Source organism: Mesocricetus auratus, unplaced genomic scaffold (genome assembly GCF_017639785.1).
Source record: "Mesocricetus auratus isolate SY011 unplaced genomic scaffold, BCM_Maur_2.0 Super-Scaffold_100031, whole genome shotgun sequence".
In the NCBI taxonomy this organism is placed as follows: Eukaryota; Metazoa; Chordata; class Mammalia; order Rodentia; family Cricetidae; genus Mesocricetus; species Mesocricetus auratus.
This window is the reverse complement of record NW_024429212.1, coordinates 3427324-3444508: the sequence shown is the minus strand read 5'-3', so window position 1 is coordinate 3444508 and position 17185 is coordinate 3427324. Positions and strand designations below refer to the sequence as shown.

General features: G+C 41.9%; 1 protein-coding gene across 1 annotated transcript in view; it reads right to left on the bottom strand.

The window, feature by feature from the left end:
• Positions 1 to 17185, bottom strand: part of Csmd1 (CUB and Sushi multiple domains 1) — a 1489308-nt gene that overhangs the window by 391670 nt on the left and 1080453 nt on the right. Inside the window, exon 9 of the mRNA XM_005082604.4 lies at positions 6147 to 6271. Within this exon, the coding sequence (XP_005082661.1) occupies positions 6147 to 6271 (125 nt within the window). The remainder of the gene's footprint in view (positions 1 to 6146; positions 6272 to 17185) is intronic.

Sequence of the window (17185 nt, the reverse complement as noted above, 5' to 3'; positions counted from 1 at the left end):
TTCTCTGTGACTTTGGAGTCTGTCCTGGAACTAGCTCTTGTAGACCAGACTGGTCGCAAACTCACAGAGATCCACCTGCCCCTGCCTCCCAAGTGCTGGAATTAAAGGCATGCACCACCAATGCCTGGCTGGGTTTTCTTTTAAATTTGTGGGGCTTTTGGGGGGGGGCTGACAAGGGCAGTGGGCAGATGCAAGGGGTTGGGGAGATAAGTAGGATTGGAATGCATGATAAAAAATAGCTTATCTGAATTCAGAAAAAAAGAAGCAAATAAACATTCAGACAATGAGGGGCTCAGGGAGGGGGTCCCCAGAGTTGAGGAGCTGGTGATGGGAGAGGGTGGGATAGCAGAGGTATTTCAGATGCACTGACATGTGACAAAGGTCGGAGAGGTAGAGTGGGGGAAAGCAAGGTCAAGAGCCTCAGATGGACATACCATAGTTCACAGACAGGGTTAGCACCAACTCTGGAATTCCATGCTATTTTTTGTCAACAGAATAGAGAAGTGGCATAAAATCTGAACTCATCATTCTAGAAACTCTTTGACAAGGCAGTCTCCAGAAAAATAGAGTTTTCTCCAATGCCCTTCAATTATAAAGCTCAAGAATTTGTGGTGACGGGTACTTCCCCTAATTCAGGCCAACTAAGGAAGCTCTGTGTGTGTTCCTTTAATTTCTGACACAATAGCTGTTTGAACAAATAACCACCCTGTGAAATACAATCCTAATATTGATGATCCAATAGTACGAAGCTTCTCTCTGGTGTAAATAATCTTTTCATTACCATCTAAAAGGTCATTTTTGCATGGGCATAAAACATGGGTGCAAAGAATAATGCATAACAGCCTCAGAACATGACAAGTTAAAACGTTAAGGATAATTCTAGTTAACCTCACCTGGAATCCTGGGGTAATAATAACTTTATTCTGCGACCCTGGCTGCCTCCAATTAACTCTTGTGTAACTAGGGTTACAACTGATAATAACACTTCACTTTTCTTAAGTGCCCTTTCAACTCACGCAGACACTCAAGCCCTCCTCCACCCGGGGAAGGCAAATCAGCAGTAGAAGATGCTCTCCACATCCCTCTCCCCTAAGCCCCTAAGAGATGAAACACCAGCCTGAACATTTCACTTAAATAAAACCATATCATCTCCTATCTTCTTTCGTTTGCTTATTTTTCTCTACCGCCAGTTAAGGATGCTTATGCAGTTTTAAACATCTCGTAATGTTTTACCCCGTAGAAAAAAAATCATAATAGCTGTTTTCGTATCTCTAAATGAAGTACGCATAATTTCAAATGGAATATGGAATCCCTTGTGTAATTACTGAGCTGTGACAACATTCATTTGTTTGGTAACTGAAGGGAAAGGTAATGTTCCCAGGCCTCCAGGCTAATTAGATAATGTAAGCTTTGGCAAACCACACCAGTTTCTAGACCCAGGGTCACTTCTGACTCACCGTGTGTTAGTAACAGTTTCAATCAGACACTCCCCAAGGAGAGAAGGCTGGTTATTAACCTCATAGTCAGAGACCCCTCATGAAGCTGGGAAGCTTGAGGACCAAGTCTTGCTTGCTCTGTGACCCTAAATACCCTTATGTTTCTCTTGGTCTCAATGCTCAGAACACCCATTCCTCTGTTGATTGAAGGCTTTAGAATGGAATGTGTGCCTGACACGATTAATCCATGGGCTCTCAAAACATCCAAGGATGAATTGGGAAAATCCATACCTGGTTGTTTTCTGTCTATAGACTACTTGTAATGGTGGCAAAAAATGTACGTCCGACTTTGCACTTGCTGTAGGGAACTGCTCACAGCTGGCTAAATGTCCCCACAGTTAGCATTGAGTAGATCGCACTCCCAGTAGGGAACTTACCCATACCTTGGGCACTGCTTCTGCAATGTATTTTCAGAACTATTTGAAACTTTAAGGAGTGCAATACCCACTTGTTCTGTAGATGTTAAAGACCCAGCACCACCCTTTTATAGAAACAGAAGACCCCACTGCTCAGCTCATTACCATCGGGAAGTCAGTCAGTCAGTCATCAGGAGCCTGTAAGGGGCAAATTCAGAGAGAATGAGGGCATCCCCAGGCTGAGAATGGACAGTCTAGATGACCTATGGATTTTAATAGAAGAAAGTACTTTAAGCTGTAGGGATGCCAGCTAGGAGAAGGATTATTAGTCACTTAGATGTCTCCTCTCCACACCCACAAAGGTGGTGATGACTCTCCAGGGCTGGGAAGGAAACCAGGGAAATAGGCATGCTGTTTCTGAAGCAGTGCTGACCAACACATGAGCAACCAGGCACGATCAGTGTGGCTGTTCTCTGAAAGCAGGCATGTCGGCACCGTCAACGCACATTGCATTCCCACGGGATGGTGTCAGTTGAAGTGGTGCAAATATAGACATCGCATCGTAATCTTTACACTGATGTGCTGATGATATTTTAGGTAATTGTGTCCAATAAAAATTATTCGCAAAGTTAAATTCACCCATTTCGTTTTGCCAGTCAGAGCTGGCTGTTCGGTATTTGTGAGATGGTGTGAAGGGTGTGAATTTTGTCTGTGGTGGGAAAGCAAAAGGCTACGGTTTCTTCACCACAACCCTAGACAGGTGAGATCAGCTGAGATTACATCATGCAGGAGCTACTCCCCCACCTGTGCAGGCAAGTATGGTGAGAAGTGGTGAAATCATTCTGAATTTAACACTTCTGGCTGCTTCTCCTGGTTGGCCTCACTCTGCCCTCTGTAACTCCAGGAGTCGCCCATGTTCCTGGAAGTAAGCCCAGTGATTCCACCAGCTGGCTCAGGCTCAGGCATCTCCTTGGTCTGTGGTTGGTGTCCTATCTGGATAGTTGTTTACAAGTCTTTCCAAGAAGTGAAAACAACACTCTGTGTGTGAATAACAGGTGAGTGGTCCCTGGGAGTCCAGCCTATTGAGGACGTGCTTTGTGACCGTACAGCCTTCGGACATTAGGCTTAGGTAGCCAAGGCAGCTCCTCTGTGGGCCAGCAGTACCAGGAACTAAACCCACAGACTCCCCGCCATCCTCCTGTCATTATTTTCAGCCACACAGCGTCTGCTGTGTGGCCTGAGGTGCTGGCATTAAACACTGGAAGACAGATTTATAATGGGCATGGGGGGCATCAAGAACATGAGAAGCCAAGTGGAGAAAACCTCAGTGACCTTGAACTGGTAGAAATAAGTGCTTGAAGGGTTCTACAGAACTCAGAGACAGGGGCACCATGCAGGTAGTAGGGTCTTGCTATGGAGCCCACACTACCCTTGGATTTGAGATGAGGAAGCCCCGCCATTCAAGTGTTAGACTTAACGCCCAGTGGACGAAGCAGAATTTAACTGAAAAACTTGGATATCTAGCTGAGGTGCGTGGGCCATGTGGGAACTTAGTGTTATCATTCTTTTTGCTGCTTATAATAAAGTGTGTGGGGGAGGGGGCAGTGCGGAGGGACATTTCACATCTAGAAAATCTGCTGGAGTCATCAGGAGGAGAACAGTGCAAGTGTGACCACATGGCTCCATCCATAAGTGATCCCACAAAACACAGGCTGAGCCAACAGCATGGCCCCATAAATTCTGAACACTCAGCCCCTGAAAGGGTCAACGCCCGGGACTGAGGGATTGTCTCAGAAGATGCCTCACCCTCTCCAGAGGCTCCAGAGGTGTTTAAGAACACTTCTGTCATCCTCTCAGCAAAAGTCAAGGCAGAAAGGTTCTGCACCTCCTCTGAATGGAGCTGGAGGAGACTGTGAGGAGGGAATCATGTCAGGCAGAGAAACACAGGGACTACGTGTTTCTGGTTATACCTGGAGTCTAGGTCCAGAGGGCAGAATAGCAATTTCTAGAGGCAGGGCAGAGTGGGGCCTAGGAGGAAAGGAGAGGGGAGGAGATGCTCAGTAGGCACTCAGTTCTACTTAGGAGGTACTGGTAGATAATGCCTATAAAAGATAACCTTGTTGCATATTTTCCCCAGTGTAATGGTGGGAATGACAGGGCCTCTCATGCCTGTGATCCCAGGACAGAAGGCTCTGAGGGTGGAGGTTAATACATTTTTAGGCAAGCCATTATTCTAACCCTGATGTGAATGTCACTCCCTCACAAAGCTGAGTATAGAAACTTCCCAACGCTCTGCCAGTGGGTACAATGTTACGTTAATTAGATATTTGAATACATAAATAAGTGGAATTAATTGGATGCAGGAAATACATACTAAAGAGTTAAGACTGGTTTCAGAACATGAATTAACTTAAAAGGAGAGTCAATGCGTAGTTTAACCTGAAGGAACTTTCTATCTAGACTATCTATTTACTTAAAATATTAAATGGTTTTACAACTGTGCTCACAACAGATGTTGATTAGAAATTTACATTAAAATAGACCAGGAAAAGTCTAATTTAACTGTTTTCTTCATTTTTAACAAGAAGAGATTATCTCAAAACTACTGAAGACTTTCTTGTCTTCTGGAACAAATGGCAGCAAACCACATCCTCTATGAGAAAACTACCCTAAAAACTAGCTCCAGCTAGAAAAGAACATTATCTAGACTATAGAAGGGGTTAAGTCGGCAGGAGTCATGGATACATCATGGACAATTGAGGTGTATCTAACTGAAATGTATAGCAGAAACCCAAACAAAACAATGAACTAAACTCCTTGACATGGTTCTCTTTCAAACCATGATCAAAAAGGCCATGAAAGTCCAACAGGAATAAAGTTAGACAGGATTCACCTGCAGACAATATTCAAGACAGGGTCCCGTGCACACTGTTGGTGTAACTGCCAATCAGTGCAGGCATTGTGGAAAAATATTAAAACTGTAACTACATGTAATGCAGCAATGTTTTTAAAAGGCTACAAGGATCAGGAGCTAGGAAATGGCTTCATGTTAAGTCTTCTCGAGCAAGGCTGGAGGACTCCCCACAATCATGCCAAACTGAGGCCTGGCATGCCTAGAATCCAGCACTGAGGAACAGAGACAATCACATCCCAGGGCATAGTAGAAGGCTGGATATAAGAGACCCCATTGTAAAAATTAAGATGGCAAACAATTTAGAAAGCCATTCAACAATGACTTCTCGCCTCCACACATGCATGCATGGGTGAACACACCTATGCACACATATGTACAAAACTAAATAAATAAACAAATATCTACATGGAAGGAGGAGATGTTATATATGAAACTGTCCTTGGTCCATTAGTGCTTTATTTTTCTTGAAAACTATTAGTTTGTACAGGTTATTATGAGATAATTCCAAAAAAGATATAAAGTCAAAATCTCATTCCCTTTTAATTTTAAAATATTTTCCTTGTAAAAAACAGTTAAGTTAATTTCTGTTGGATTTTATGTGATTTTCAAACTTCAAGCAGGATTCATGTATCTCATAAAAGTGGAACATTCATGTTTTATTTCTATCTAATTTCATATATGTATATATCTGTTTAAGAAAGTTGAAAATGATGTTGTTGAATATTTTCTTTGGTAAATCACATCAGAGTTATGATAAGGCAAACTACTATGACCTGGTAAGATAGCTTGACAGTTATCACACTAAAGACCAAAGCACTACCATAATGTTGGAAAAATATGATTATCTCCTGAAAGTTATCCCAGAGTCCACAGATACCATGGCAGGTTTGTTGGCTCATATACATCCACACACATGTACACATAATAAGTAAATGTAAAAAAAATTTGAAAGAAAATAGATCTGATATGATGCTGACAAATTCTTTTCATTACTCATATCATCCACACCCTAAATCCAAAGTCAATGCCACTGAAGGAATAGGACTTTAAGGTTTTCAGCATGTTTTTTATGTTCATACATATATACTGTAAATATGTGAAGAGGGTTACCAACGTATGATGCTTGTGTGCACTTGTGTGTGTGCTTGTGTGTTTATGTGTGCATGTGCATGCACATGCGTGTGTGCACATGCACATGTATGTGTATTCAATGCATCACTTTGCTCTGATCTATAGTGCAATGGAAACTTTAGTAGCCTTAGAGCAATCACCTTCTAACCATCTCTGAGGACCTTTCTTTAGACACACATCATCATGTAGACACATATGTTATGCATCCTGCCCCGGGGAGAGTCTAGGTCACTTTACTGGGCACCTTACCTCTGCAGATGGGCCGGTGGTCACTCCATGCCGCAAGGGTCTCAGTGACTCTCTGGCAGGTGATACCCTTGGCTCCCTGGAGCACATAATTGTCTTCACAGGAGAACTGCACACTTGCACCAACCCTAGGTAACACCAAGGGGGAAAAACGCCCAGATTACCAACAGAAGGAAAGCATCAACAAAATGACCCAGTCTATATAAGCAAAGGAACATGTGCAGTAATCCACAAGAGATTATATCTTGGGTGTTGGTAGTTATGGTTTAAGAGTGAGTCTCAGGTAGCCTAGGCTACCTGTGAACTTGCTACACAGACAAGTAGTTAAGCTTAACCTTCCTAATGATTATGCCCAGAGGCTACCTTGTGAACCTTAAGCGTTATCTCACATACAGTTCCCTTGAAGTTCGGATGAAAACATTGGGTCCTCTGGAGCTGCAATCACAGATGGTTGTGAGCTTGCTTAGAATAGAACCTGGGTCCTCTACAAGAGCAATGGGTACTCTTAACTGCTGAGCCATTGCTACAGCCTCCAAGGAAGGTGCTATTATGGAATATTGTTTCTTGCACAAGACTGTGTGTGTAAGAGAATTTTGCAGCCTGAAAACAAAGAAAAGTTCGGCCTTGTCTTATGTGAGTAAATGTTTTACAAAAGCAAGGACTGAAGGAGTTCAAGTTAAGAATTTACCTCTACCAAGGCTTTACATTCCTCCCTTCAACTTTCACCATATGCCCTAGAATGTACTGGTTATTACCCTTCAGAAATGCATTTTACAAGAGCATTTATCTCAGGGAACCTCAGCAACACTTAGCCTAGAATGAGATGAAAGACGATGTTGGTTCCAGAGACACATCTGAAAGATAGAAGCCCTATTACTGGAACCAGCAGCACTGCCTCAGGATGGGAATTTGACAGGTATATGAGGCAGTATGAGTTGGTGGATGAGGTAATGTGTGAGGCAAGCCACCAGTCTGAGAGTGGAGGGATCTTCTCTGCTCACCATCTACACTGAGTGGACGGCTGGAGTGTTTCACTACCTCACAGCTCAATTCTTACGGGAAGCAATTGTAGCTGGATGGATGCTGAGGAAGCACGTGCGGGAGCAGGACTCTGGGGAAGAGACAGCAGGCACCCACACAGATCCATAGAGTTGGTAATAAATAAAACATAAGGAAGGAATAAACATGTTTCCTTTCTGGCTGATTGAACAGAGACACTTCACAGGGGATATTGGGATTAGGATTTCTCAAGCTACGTGATCAATCAGCTCACACCTGCATGGTACCCTTTCTGGGGATAGCTTGAATGTGTTGAAAAGCCATTAACTTTGAGCCAATCCAATTGAGAAAAATCTTAGGTTAATGAAACTAAACACTTTACCTTTCTGAAGCAAAGTCTCAGCTTCTTAAAAATGAATATTCAAATGGGTTGCCTATTTAGGAGTGTGTGAAGAACTTAGAATTTCTAATTTTACTTGTCCAAAAAAATCCATCTATATAACACATGTCAAGGATAACTGGACTTCCACAGTACAGATTTTGAAAAAGAAAAAGAAATGCTATAGCTATAAAATGTGGGGTTTTTCTTAAGGATAAAAGGTGTTGAAACCACATACAACTCTGTCTCATTGTCAGTACAACTGCCACTAAAGACAGCTATAATTTGTAAAAATTCCCCCATAATCCCTGGTGATCAGACTCTGTTTAAACATTGGAACTATAGTGAACAGCTGATGCAAATCTTCCAATTTTATCTTAAAACCGATATTACATATCTGCCCCCATCTACAGTTTCTTTCCTAGCTACCTGATTTAACTTGAATTTTTGTATTTTCATCATTTTTTCTGAACATTTTCATGGAACGTTTACCATGTCATTCTCTAGGAATAAGACGTGCAGAAATAAACAAGATAGCCAAAACCACAAACTCAAAGAGATAATGGAATGACTAGGGGAGAAAAGAACAATAAGTAAACATTAGAAATAAACGAATGTGAAGGAACCAAAACGACAGTGATTAGAACTGAGGCAGCAGAAACACAACAGAGAATGAGAGTCTGACAAACATTATATGGTCTTAATATGAGAGACTGATTTATAGCATGCTGTTTCAAAGGTGGGAGACAGGAAGGAGGGGAAGTGGGGTTCACATGTGCCACCTGCTATATTTCAATCCTATTAGAAGCTAATTGGACTGTCAGTGCCTCTGCTTTTCCTTTAGGTATTGAAAGCAAGCTAGAACCTCAACTTCCCAAAGCACTGATAAAATAGACAAATGAGGTTTCCAACTCCAAACTTTCAGTATAGAAAAGGAAACATCTTCAGAGTAAAGAGACAGACTACCAAAGGGAGAAAACATGTGAAACACACGCACAAAGAACACACACAGCTCACAGTGAGAACAAACCAATGTCAGATTTAAAAGTGGGCGAAATGGTGAGACACACATTTTCAAAAGCAGACATGCCAATGGCAGCAGACATATGAGCTCTCAACTATCCTACTTCTTCCTTGCCCTCAAGGGAATGTAAGTCTAAATCACTAAGGAGGTGCATACAGACTTCAGGGTGAGATGGCCACTCCTGGGCATGTACTTAAGGGACTACATCTTACTATAGAGACACATGCTCAGCCATGCTCATCATTTCTCTGTTCATAATAACCAGGATATGGAAACAGCCTACATGTCCATCAATAATGAATGAATGATAAAGTGGCGCCATTACACAGTGGAATGCTATTCATCCATAAAGAAAAATGAAATCATGAAAATTTCACATAAATGATGGAACCAGAAAACATATTTATGGAGGTAACCCAGATCTAGAAAGACAAACATTGTTATTTTATCATTGATAAGTGGATCATAGCATCAAATCTCTAACTCTGTATGTTCAACTTGGAATCCTGTAGAATCCAGAAACTAGAAAGCACCATTGGTGGGGAATCGGAAGAAAGGACTTAAGGAGGGGAAAATCATAAAAAAAAACAGTAATATGAAGACATGGGATGACGAGCAGGAGGTTTAGGTGGGGTAAGGATGGGCCTGTGAGCAAGGGGAGAGGATGGAAGAGGGATAATGAATACATAGGATATTTGAAAAAGCATATGGAAGCCTATTATTTTATAAGCTTCCAAAACATATACACACACAAACACACACACACACACACACACATCTTTTGTTCATATAAAATGATTTAGTTAGCATTATCCAACACAGGAGATTATGTTCCTCACAGAAGCCAAGTTGCTAAATAAAAAGCCCAGTGTCACCGGGCAGTGGTGGCAAATGTCTTTAATCCCAGAACTTCAGAGACAGTAATAGGTGTATTTCTGTGAGTTTGAGGCCAGCCTGGTCTACAGAGAGAGCTCCAGGACAGGTTCCAAAGCTACAGTGAAACCCTGTCTTGGAAAAAAGCCAGTTTCAGTATGATTTACTTCCTCTCAGATTTTGGTCAGGGGTGTCCTGGAGGCCCCCTAAATACAGACCATTGTTGGTTGTCCATGAGAAATTTATGGTAATGATGGACATAGTAGCACATGACTATAGTCCTAGCACTTGGAAGGCAGAGGCAGGTTGATCTCTGTGAGTTCCAGGCCAGCCTGGTCTACAAAGTGAGTTCAAGTCACCCAGAGCTACATAGTGAGAACCTGTTTCAAAATAAACAAATAGAAAACATATATTGATGAAGACACCACACACATGCCAAAAGACACAGAGAAATCATGTCTGTATGTATCAGGATGCTTTGTCAATAGTCTTAAACAACTATAAACATCATGAACTACAATCCTGAACTACAAATGCTAGAATGGCAAGACATGCCACTGGATATATTATGGGAGAAGCAGAGACACATATGTTATGAAGAAGACTAATCTCTGTCTGCTTGGATTTAAGGCCCTCTCCCATGGAGGAAACATATACCTGCTGCTGTAAGTCTAACAAAGAATAAATAAATAGGGGAATTCACAGGCTCTGCAGGTGAACCTACTGTGGTTACTTTGCAAAGTCGACATAAATTGAACCTCTGTATAGACAGTACTGATCTCAGAGCTCATCAGAGACGTTTCTTTGTGTAGTGGAAAGTGGATGAGCACAGAATTGCTCAGACTGTAGAGAATATGGGTCAGTGATGTGCTCAGCCACAAAGGAGATGTCTATATCATCTTCCCCCAAGATTCAGGAACCATCACAGACCAGGGAGTGGAAAAACCAGAAGATCTAGATATCAGGAAGGACAGGAACAAAACAGAGTCATCAGGTCATGATAGGATAGCTGCACTCATGAACTCACAATCTGTGTAAGACCTGTACAAGATGAAGCCAGCAAGAATTCCAGCACAGAGGAAAGGAAAGTCCATGAGTTCTCACACCTAACTCAGAAACTAAGGACAGTTCATAGATTCTATGTGTGAGAGTTTCCTTAAAAGTGTGTCACTTGGCAAGTCAATCATGTACCCATAGATGACTCCAAACCCATACATATATAGATATCATGGACCCAGTGGGATATGAAATTGGGAGCAGTGGAGAAGTGAGGGAGAGAATAAATCTAGGATAAGGAACTAGTTGGTAAGTGGGGGTGAACATGATCATAATTATTACAACAAATCCTCAAAGAATTATTAAAAATATTTAAAGAACCATTAAAATGTTGAGTCATGCCCATAGCACAGCTATAGTAAGAAGTTAGGAGGTAGAGGTTGGTTATGGAACAGAAATAGGGGAAGCCTTGTGCTGTTTTGGCAGGAATATAAATTAACACAACCACTGTGGAAAATGACACAGGGGTCTTCAAGGAATGAAGAAAGACCCATCACATGCTCCAGTATCCCAGCTGGTCATATAAATCACAGGAGTAGAAATTAGTATCAGGGTGATGTGTGCATTTTCTGCTTTGGAAATCACAAGCAAGATACAGAACCAAGTAAACAACAGCATACAAATATGGACAAATAAAGTGTAGTGTATACACAGAATGGAAACTGGAGGGACCTCCTGTTATTTGCAATACTGTGAATAAATCGTGTGGTCGTGGTCACGTTGCTCAGGGATAGAGAAAGCACTACATACCCTACTTATACTTGCAAAGTTACAGACTAGAAGTCACACAGGCACAGAGAAAAATCTGGTTACCAGCGAGTGAGACAGCTCCTGGAAATGCTGTCCACATGACAAAAAGAGTCCCATTGGAGGGGGGCATCCACTCACAGGGTGTCATGCATAATGAGCTGAGACACACCTACATGGAATATTATTGTTTGGAAATCACTGATGCAGTTTTTAAATATCATCATAAAAATTATGGCCATAGGATGTCAGTCATGCTAATGCATACACGTTTCAAAACACATTGTATACCATGGGATATGCAATTTACATTTGTCAGTTTTGACACTTTGATTCATTGATCTCATTTGTGGCAGGGTAGTATGTGTCTAATGGTGAGGCCATGCTCGACTAAGCAGCTATCAGAAACAAGTGACAGAATACAAGGACAATGAATAAGGGTCGAGGTACTTAGTATAGACATGTGTATCAGAGTAACAAAGAAAGAAACATGAGTCAGGGCTAGTCTGTATCCAAGACACTAACTGCCAATCAGTTCTAGTTATATCTGCACAGTTGGAAAACAGACAAGTATTTTTCAGTGGAACTACTGTATCTCTTCTAATTTCTGGTAACTGTACTATCCTGACCCCATAGAACTAAAAAGAAAATTTTTAAGCTGCCATCCTCAAACTGTCTCTACCCTTATGAATGGAAAGCACTGGGAGTGCATGACATTTTTGCAGACACCTTCCCAGAACATGTTCAGGAAGCCTTTTCAGCCTGGAGTGAAAACTCTTCCCAGAACTGGCCAACTTCCTGTGGGCTCAGTCTTTCCCAGAAGCCTTTGCCTCCGTGCGGCAACCACTAGTTTCCAGGACATTTAGGGAACCACACAGAACTTCACTACTGTTGTGAAATTTATGCACAACTCAGAAATAATGGCATCAATAGATACTGGAGCCATTCTGACTTTAAGACATGAAATTAATTAACAGTGGCCAGGTCTTCATCTGCAGGTCAGAAATTAGTCCAAGGGGCAACCCTCAGGCAGGGCCAAAGCCAATTGTCTCAGTAATGGATCAAGATGAGATGGGAAAGAAATATGGCCTAGCTTTTAATTTATTGACTTGAGCTTTTGTTTTTGCTTTACTCTGGCTCACAAATCAGTTTAGTTTAGAAACCATGAGTGCTCTCTACTTCAAATACACAGCAAACCAAGTTTTCATTGACTTAGTATCACTACATTTGAGGTACTGTATATTAGATATATCAGAGTGACTAATCTTGTTTTCATAGAAGTATTCTTCAAGGGTGATTCCAGGAAATCATCTAGCTTTTCATTGGCAAATATATATATAAGACACTTAAAATAATTACATTTCATAATGAAGACAAATGTTGGTAGTGGAGACCTAAGTGAAAAATTTCAGATGTGTTATGTACTATTAATACTTAAAGGGCAAATTTAAGTGGAACAGCGAATGCAGGAGGACTTTGCCTTTCAAGCAGAATACAATAGAAAAAAATGACTCTCACTTCAATGCTCACTGTTTCTAAAACACTCATCCCTCAACTTTCAATCCAGTCTGTGGGAGACACTGTATTCACTGGCGTTTATTCAACTTTACCTACTGTGGTGGGAAAACTCTCCTGAGGTGAATGAGCTATTTCTAGGTACGTTAGAGCTAACACAAACTACTTCTAAATATGGGGCCTTTAGAGAATGGTTATTTATGGACTTCTCAAAAAACACTGGTTCACTAATTCTAGAAAAATAATCTGGAATAATTTAAGGATTAGATTTGAGTCGAAAACAGGGTGGCTGATGAGGTGACTAGGAGCCTCACTGTCCTAAGTGCACAAGAAGGGATGGACAGAGGAGCCCATCCGCCATCTGCTTAGGTGGGCAGGGAGACATGAGGTCTATTTCAAATTTATTTGTATACTTTAAAAAATATTTATTTTGTTTACATGTGTGTGCATGTATGTGTGTGAGTGTGCATGTGTAGGGGTTGTCTGCCACATATTTGTGTAGGTGCCTGAAGAGTCCAGAAGAGGACATCAGAATTCTGTGGATGTATAGCAGTGGTTATCAACTTTCCTAATTATGAGACCATTTAATACAGTTCTTCATGGTGTGGTAACCCCCAACCATAAAATTATTTTCATTGCTACTTCATAACTGTAATTTTGCTATTTTGTGAATTATAATGGAAATGTCTGATATGCAGGATATCTGATATGCTATCCCTGTGAAAGGGTCATTTGATCCCCAATGGGATTGTGACCCACAGGTTGAGAACCATTGATCTAGAGTTATAACTGCTATGAAGCAAAACCCCATCCTCTGCAAGAGGCTCTTGACCACTGTGCCATCTTTCCAGCTCCAATTTTTATTGCTAATAGATAATAGTAACATATTTGAGATAACGTGTGGTATTTCAGGATATGTTGACAATATGTCATGATCAGATCAGAGGGGCAGTGGCAATCCATCTGTCACCTCAAGCACTTCCCATCTCTTTAGGTTGGGAACATTTAGAATCCTCTTCAAGCTATTTTGAAATTCAATTAATTGTTGTCAACAAAAGTTATGCTACTGTGTCTTAAGGCATGACAAATTATCCTTCCTGAACAGAAATATCCCTGTGTCTGTCAGCTATCCTCTCTCTGGGCTGCAAATGCATGGAGGGTTATGTAAGATGGCAGTCAGACAAGGAGAGATAATAGATATAGGAAGATTGATGATGATGATGATGAGCCATGTGTGCATGTGTATAAACATGGCTACATGTACCGTAAATATGTGCACAGACACACATAAGTAACAGGGGAACAGGGACTCCTGAGGCGATGGGCTAAAGCTAGAGTGGGGGCTTCAGAAGCTCTGGGCCTTGTCTACCCACCATTCCCCAGGCTCCTACTTTCCTGTGTGTTTTTTTTTTTGGATCTAGGACCATGAAACACTGCCCTACAACTCCACTAAGGTCTGACAGTGTGGAGTCTGTGGAGGGAAACTGCAATCAGAGACCACAAAAGGCAGAACCCTGTGGCCCTGGCTGGACGCCATGCTTCACTCCAACCCCATGAGGCTCCCCACACTTCCTGGGTAACTAAGAACTTGCCCCAGATCTGGTGCCAGCAAGATGGCTTAACTGGTAAACACAGTTGTTGGCAAGCCTGGTTATCTGAGTTTGATGCTCAGAAACTACATGATGGAATGAAAGGAACTCCTACAAACTGTTCTCTAATTGCTACACGCACACACACTTCCAACACACACACACACACGCACACACACACACACACACACACAGAGAGAGAGAGAGAGAGAATAATAAAAATACATTTTAAAAAGAAGTCACAAACATGGAAATCATGTCTCTGTCAGGACAGAGGTGGCCAGGTGACAGGCAGAGGGAAGATGGTGGGGGAATGTAAAGAATACAGACAAGGCGGTCTGGATGTTTGTCCCCACCTTGGCGGATGCTCTTTTCCAGACCCAGTATTTAACATCTCATAGAGACTTCATAAGTGAAATTCATGAGCAATTGGCTGAGAAATATCCATTTTTAGCCTTCAAGACTGAATGAGTAAAATGGGTATTCACAAAGTGGGATGTTTGTATTCTGCACCACTGAAAACTGAGGATGAGTCCCTGGAGTTCAGTTACCTGAAACTTACTGGTTTGTCACCTGTCCTTCCCCTTTCTAGGTCCCCTCTGCTTTTACCATTTCATCTCTCCCCCCCCCCCCCGTATCTCTCCATTCATTCCAACTTTTTTTTTAAATCATTAAAAGTGTCTTCTTTTTATAACTGGGATTATCTATAAGTTAACGGTGCCGATAACTTTCCTGAAATCTATATAAGGGCAATACTGAAGGCAAGTTACTAGAGAAAGAGAGATGACACTTGATCCAAGAAAAGAATGGGGGAGGAAAACCTGTCAGGGATGTGTCGATCATTCCTCAGCATGCTCGAAGCATTTGAGTCACCCTTTCATCCTACACAGGAGGTCCCAGTGCCCCCTCAGAGGCAAGAAAACCACAGGCAGCCACAATTCATGAAGCGTGAGGCCTCCATGTAGACACCTACAGTAGGTGCCCATGTTACTGTTGGTAAGGTAGGCGTGAAAAGGCACAAAAGCCCACCCACTTCCTGTCCTAGCCTTCATTACCCTTACCTATATGGGGCAAAGGCATTCACTGGCCAGCTGTGCACTGAACTGTGATCCATCAGGATATGATGAGTTCCTGGGATATAATTTCCTTCATTTTAGTAGACACTGGGTTGCATTTCTAATGAGCATTAACTGCTATGTGAATATTAGTGAAGCAACAGCCAGTCACCTTTAACAAAAATACAGAACACTGTCTTCAAGAAACTAAAAGTGGGATTGATCTTGATAGATTTGGGGAGGTTTAGGAGGTAGATGGCCGTGGGGGTGCTTGCATATATGAACACACCTACTGTATTTTCATTTTTAATAAAGTGAACATGTCAAATCTCAATCACCAGTCTACCATAACAAAGCCTTGTGGGTGTCAAACATTAGGTTAGTTGTGTTGCCACATGTAGCCAAGTCCTATAGCCCAAAATGTCCAATAGTCATGCCAATGACCTGAGTGTTCTGCCTTGGGGACAAGTCCTGACACCTTTCTCCACTCTTTCCCCAACGTGAGACTTCAAACTCTGTTCACCTACTCTTCTACTATAGGTTTAGAATTGAAATATGTTAACCTTGAACACAGGAGTATGGGAGGACAAGAGGATGGAAGACATGGCCACTGGGCTTGGCAGAGTCCATACATCCTGATGCCTCTCCAATCCCAAAACCATTCACTGAGCTGCACGCCCACTGTGCACCTCTGAGGTGTTCAGATCATTTCTGACAAGAACAAAGACATATTTTGTTTAGGAGATGAGCACAGTACAGTCTCGGCACTGTACCATACCAACTATATCCCATGATCATTCCCATTTTATCAACACACTGATGTCTTTTACCTCAGGAATTCCACACACACACACATGAGTCCTATCACTTTGGAAGAAACAAGACACACACAAGCACATGGATATGCATGTACACATGTGCACACACACATACACACACACACATATATATATACATGAGAGAGAGAGAGAGAGAAGGTCTTCTAGCCGAAGGACTTGGCCTTGACAAATGAGAATGATGGTGTCTACAAGACCATCCCAAGCAAATTGGCCATGCACTGGGAAGGCTGAGCTCAGCATTCCAGAAAATACCATCATCTGAAAGACAAATGTGTGTGGCTGAGGATATCAGAGAGCCTTTTATGAGTCTTGTGATTTCCTCACATAAGTCATTTCTGGGTCATTTTTTTTTCGTTATACAGTGATGGCTTCTACACTCATCTTCTCAAGCTGCCAAAGCAATTTGGCAGCACTAAACACATGTCTGAGAGTCGATGGCTCTCTCCAGCCTGAGGACAGAAAAGGAACAAATATTTCATGTGATTTTTAGGTACCACAAGCCAACCTCAAGGCCATATAGCCGTGCAAATGGAGCATTGCAAGGGTTCAGCCAATAGGAATGCCACTGAGAAGGTTTCTTCAAGTGACCAGTAGCTTCCGAACTGTGACCAGCTCTCAGAAGTGGCACACTGAAGAAAATAATGTAAGAGTTTTCCTGTGAGAAAAATTAATATGAATCTTCCAAGTCTATGATAGTTCATAGGATCCTGATATTTTACCAATGGAGATGGCTTCATCATGCAAAGGAGGGAAAGTAACCCTTGTGTTAAGAATGCATGACTCTTAGAAAAGTGAAAGTCATTTCCAGGCCTTTTTTGAAGGAGCAGGAAGGGAGAGAGGGCTTGCGGGTAAGGCAGGTTCCAGGAAGAGCTAGAACAAGGGGAAAAAACTGGGTTGCTTAGATGGCTGAATGTTTGTGTAAGTCCCTTCACTCTCTCACTGTGACTCTTCCAAAGGCCAGAGGCA